The sequence below is a fragment of the Ichthyophthirius multifiliis genome (assembly GCF_000220395.1).
Source record: "Ichthyophthirius multifiliis unplaced genomic scaffold scaff_1120509250203, whole genome shotgun sequence".
NCBI lineage: Eukaryota > Ciliophora > Oligohymenophorea > Hymenostomatida > Ichthyophthirius > Ichthyophthirius multifiliis.
Genome location: NW_004086973.1, coordinates 42,420 through 46,479, shown reverse-complemented (window position 1 = coordinate 46,479; position 4,060 = coordinate 42,420). Strand labels below are relative to the sequence as shown.

General features: G+C 15.8%; 1 protein-coding gene across 1 annotated transcript, besides 6 other annotated features; it reads right to left on the bottom strand. All coding sequences in view use genetic code 6, as the record gives it.

Moving 5' to 3' along the window:
• Positions 1-46: part of a microsatellite that runs on past the window's edge.
• Positions 3-58: a microsatellite.
• Positions 59-578: 520 nt separating this feature from the next.
• On the bottom strand, positions 579-1,194 carry IMG5_056390 (hypothetical protein; the record flags this gene model as incomplete). The annotated part of the gene is made up of 1 exon (XM_004037254.1): positions 579-1,194. A coding segment is annotated over one exon (616 nt), but the record flags the coding sequence as incomplete, so codon positions are not given.
• A 3-nt stretch (positions 1,195-1,197) lies between these two features.
• Positions 1,198-1,294: a microsatellite.
• Positions 1,295-2,160: 866 nt separating this feature from the next.
• Positions 2,161-2,198: a microsatellite.
• A 1,261-nt stretch (positions 2,199-3,459) lies between these two features.
• Positions 3,460-3,556: a microsatellite.
• Positions 3,470-3,553: a microsatellite.
• Positions 3,557-4,060: the final 504 nt, after the last annotated feature.

Here is a 4,060-nt window from a genome sequence, read left to right as displayed (position 1 = left end):
ATATATTTATATATTTATATATTTATTATTATACATATTTATATATACATATATTATTTTTTATTTATTTTTTATATATATAATACATGCTATATAAATAAAATATCATATTTTTAAATCCTAAAAAATTTAAGCAATTTTTTACTAACTTAAAGGTTTACTTAAAACCTATTTAATATTTTTACTAAAAAATTTCAAATAATCGTACCCTGTACATAAATAAACTGGAATAAAAGGTTTTATTTTAAATATTTCTTAAGCAGTTTATTCCCCATTTATCCCTGGCATATCATAGTCCATAAAAATAAAATCAAAATCTTTTTATTTGACAAAAAAAATACATTCTTCTCCTGAATATGCTTTTTCTACTATAATATTATTTTATTAATTGATTTCCAGAATTTTTTAAACTAAAATATTTAAATTAAAGACATTATCATCAACTACTAGAACTCTTATAAATTATTAAGAGAAATTGGAAATGCAACTATTATTTTAAATTTCAGTAAATGGTCTTATTATAGATCCGAAATCTTTAATTAATCCAGTCTTATTTTCACTAAAACTATCTTATAAACATTCTTATTAAGAACTATCCCTATTACTATAATCAAATAATAAAAAGGAAAAAACAGTACCCTTATCCCAATCATCACATTATAGTCCTGTTTTACTATATATGTTTTTAGGAAATAAATTTATTGCTAATTAATTGCTTATTATAAGGCCTAAGCCAACTCCTTAGGGATTTAAATCACGATTATCTTCTATCTTTTCGAAAGCTTTAAAAAGTTTTTATTTTTATTCTTGTTTTATGCCAACTCCAGTATCTTTTACTTGTATTTTTAAGTGTTTAGGCTCATTTTCTTTTGTTACTACAATGTATATATTACCTTTTTTTGTATATTTTATAGAATTACTGATTAAATTTATTAAAATTTAGCGAATTCGGTATTAATCAGATGTTACTGTTTAAGATAAAAACTAATCATATTCTAAATAGATTTTATTTTATTTTAAATCTGCGGTAATCTTCATTAGTTGAATAACATTTTTTATAATTTCATATAGATTAAATTCTTATAAGGAAAGTAAAAATTTACCAGCTTTAACTTATGACATATCAAGTATATCTGTTAATAAGCTTTTCAACATTAAAGAATTTGCTAAAGCAAATTCAATATATTCATTTCTCTTTATATATTAATATATATAAATATATAAAAATACATATATATATATATATATATATATATATATATATATTTATTTATTTATTTATATATTTATATATTACATCTTTTATTTATTCTAGCATTTATATTATGCATGATAATGGATTTTTAATTTCATGTGCAACTTTTGATAACATAAGTGATTAATTATTATTCATTTTTTTTAACATATGAACTTAGTTGAAATGAGTTATATCACTAGTATGTAATAATATATAGAATTACCCAGAAATAAACATTTATGAAATAATCACTTCAAAAATACTTTAATTTGAATCGTCTTGATTTTATAATTATTATTAAGATTATTTTTCGTTATTTTCGTGTTGTTTTTCCATATTTTTAGAATGTTAAGTACTTAATTGTAATGAACATTAGTTTTTTTGAAAAAAATCTGCTTTATTTATTTATTTTTTTAATTTTATTATTGATTTATAAGAAATATTTATATAGTTTCTTTCTAAAAAATCTAAATAGTATTCTTCTTTACCATTATTTATTTCAGATTATAGCTATATTAACTTACCTAATATTTTTTCATATAAAATTCCTATAGTAGGTGTAGTGCATATATAAATTTTGTTTTTATATTTATCATGTTTGGATCCTTATATCATACAATCTAGAATCTATGTATAATTTAATTATTCTTATTTCAAATTTTTTTATGAAGAGGATGGAATAAATTATTAAGTATTATTAGAACTTTCTGTAAAAGACTATTATGTATTATATAATTAAGAAATTTAAGAATTAGGAAAAGCTTCAAAAGTTTTAAAGTACAAATTTTCATTTGAATATTTAAATTTACTTAGTAAGTTTTTTTGATTGAAAATTTTTTCTTTTAAAGTTGAATTTTATAAATCAAATTTTTTAATGATTTCTTAATTTTAAAAAATTATTTCTTGATTTAACTTAAAAATAGATATATATATATATATATAAATATATATATATATATATTTAATTATGTAATTATATATTTTATATAATACGTTTAAAATTACTATCCCATCATGCATTAAATTTAATATTTATTCATAAAAATATTATTTTTTATTATTTTCTAAATTTATTTCTACATTTTCTATTTCATTTATATCATTTTTTAATGCTTATTTTTTTATCTATCCTTAAATCTTTGTGAAATTATTTTTTTATTCGTTTAGTTTAAAAATGTTTTAATTTTCTTCTTAACAATTTATTTCACTTATTTATATATTTTACGAAAATTAATTTTTGTAAACTATAGTGCTAAACTTTTTAGAATCTGTTTTTTCTTTAGCCTCCTTGAAATTATTCATATTAACAATTTAATTTTTAACTATATTTGAAGAGTCAATTGTGTTAATTTTTAATAACAATAGCGTGTAAAAAAAAGTATAATTAAACATAGAATAATAAAAAATTTATAAGCTTATTTCTAAAAATAATAGATCCTGTAATAAATATTGTATATAAAGTGTTGTGAATATAATAAAATACTCTTTTTTTGATTTCATCTTATTTAATTAAACTATATTTATGCAAAAAAGCTTTATTTAATTTAAAAGAGAATATTTATTTTAACTATACTAAAACATAATTAAATTATTAATAATATAATATACTGAATTATATATATTTTCATATTTAGAGAATTTCAAATGATATAATAATTATATTTTTTAAATTAAGTTTCGTTTTTTATTACAAATATCCTAACTATTATTTTCGTTTTTTAATATTTATTTTAATGTTGATATTATTAAAGATAAAATAAAGTAAGCTAATTTACCATACTCTATAGGCATTATGTACATATTAGCATTTTCGATTTATATTATCATAAATATTTTTAAAATTTAATCAATTATTAAATAACTAAAAAGAAGATTTGAAAGGACTCTTTAATTATTATCAAACATTATTACCGTAAAAATAAAAATATTTAATATATATGTAAAAATTTATAAATATGCTTCAAATTTAAAAAATATTTAAATTTAATAAATTAATAATTTAAAATTATATTCTTAGTTATTTATTTTATCTTATAGTTTTTTTTTATATAATTCTATTGCATTTAAATTATTATAAAAGTTGTTAAAAAAAAAATCATCTCATATTTTATTGAATGAAAAATTATTTAATAAATATTACAAAATCTTCATAGAGTTAAAATATAATTTATATATTTAAATAATGTTATAATTATTTAAAATATTTCCTTGTCAAATAAACTTTTTATCAATTATAATTTATTTTTAATAAAATATATTTTATATTATTATATTAAAATATATTTAATTAATAAAATATATTTTATTTTATTAATATATTTATATTACTTTATTTATAATCGTAATTAATTTTTTATAAAAAATAAATTATTCTTTTCTTTAGATTTTTTTTTAAAAAAATAATTAGGAATTATGCTATTGAATACTTAAAAAAAAAAAACTAAAAAAATAATATTAAACAATGTAGTTTAATAATTATAATTTTAATAAATATATTTTGAAAAGAATAGAATCATTATTTCATAGATTATAAAGACCACTTTTATTAAGCTATTTTTTAATATTGATTGAATAGTTTTGGTAAATTTAATTAGTTATTACTGATAACCTTATCTAAGAACTTTAAATTTAATAATTTTATCCTTAGATGATATTAGATAATTAAAATAATTTTTATGTGATAATTTTTTTTATCGGTTTAAATTTATTAATTTATATCTATATTATTGTTGATTATTAATTATTCCTTAAAAAAGAGAAATCGAGTGTATTATAATTTTTATGTAGTATTTTGACATAAATATACAATTATTTAATTTATTT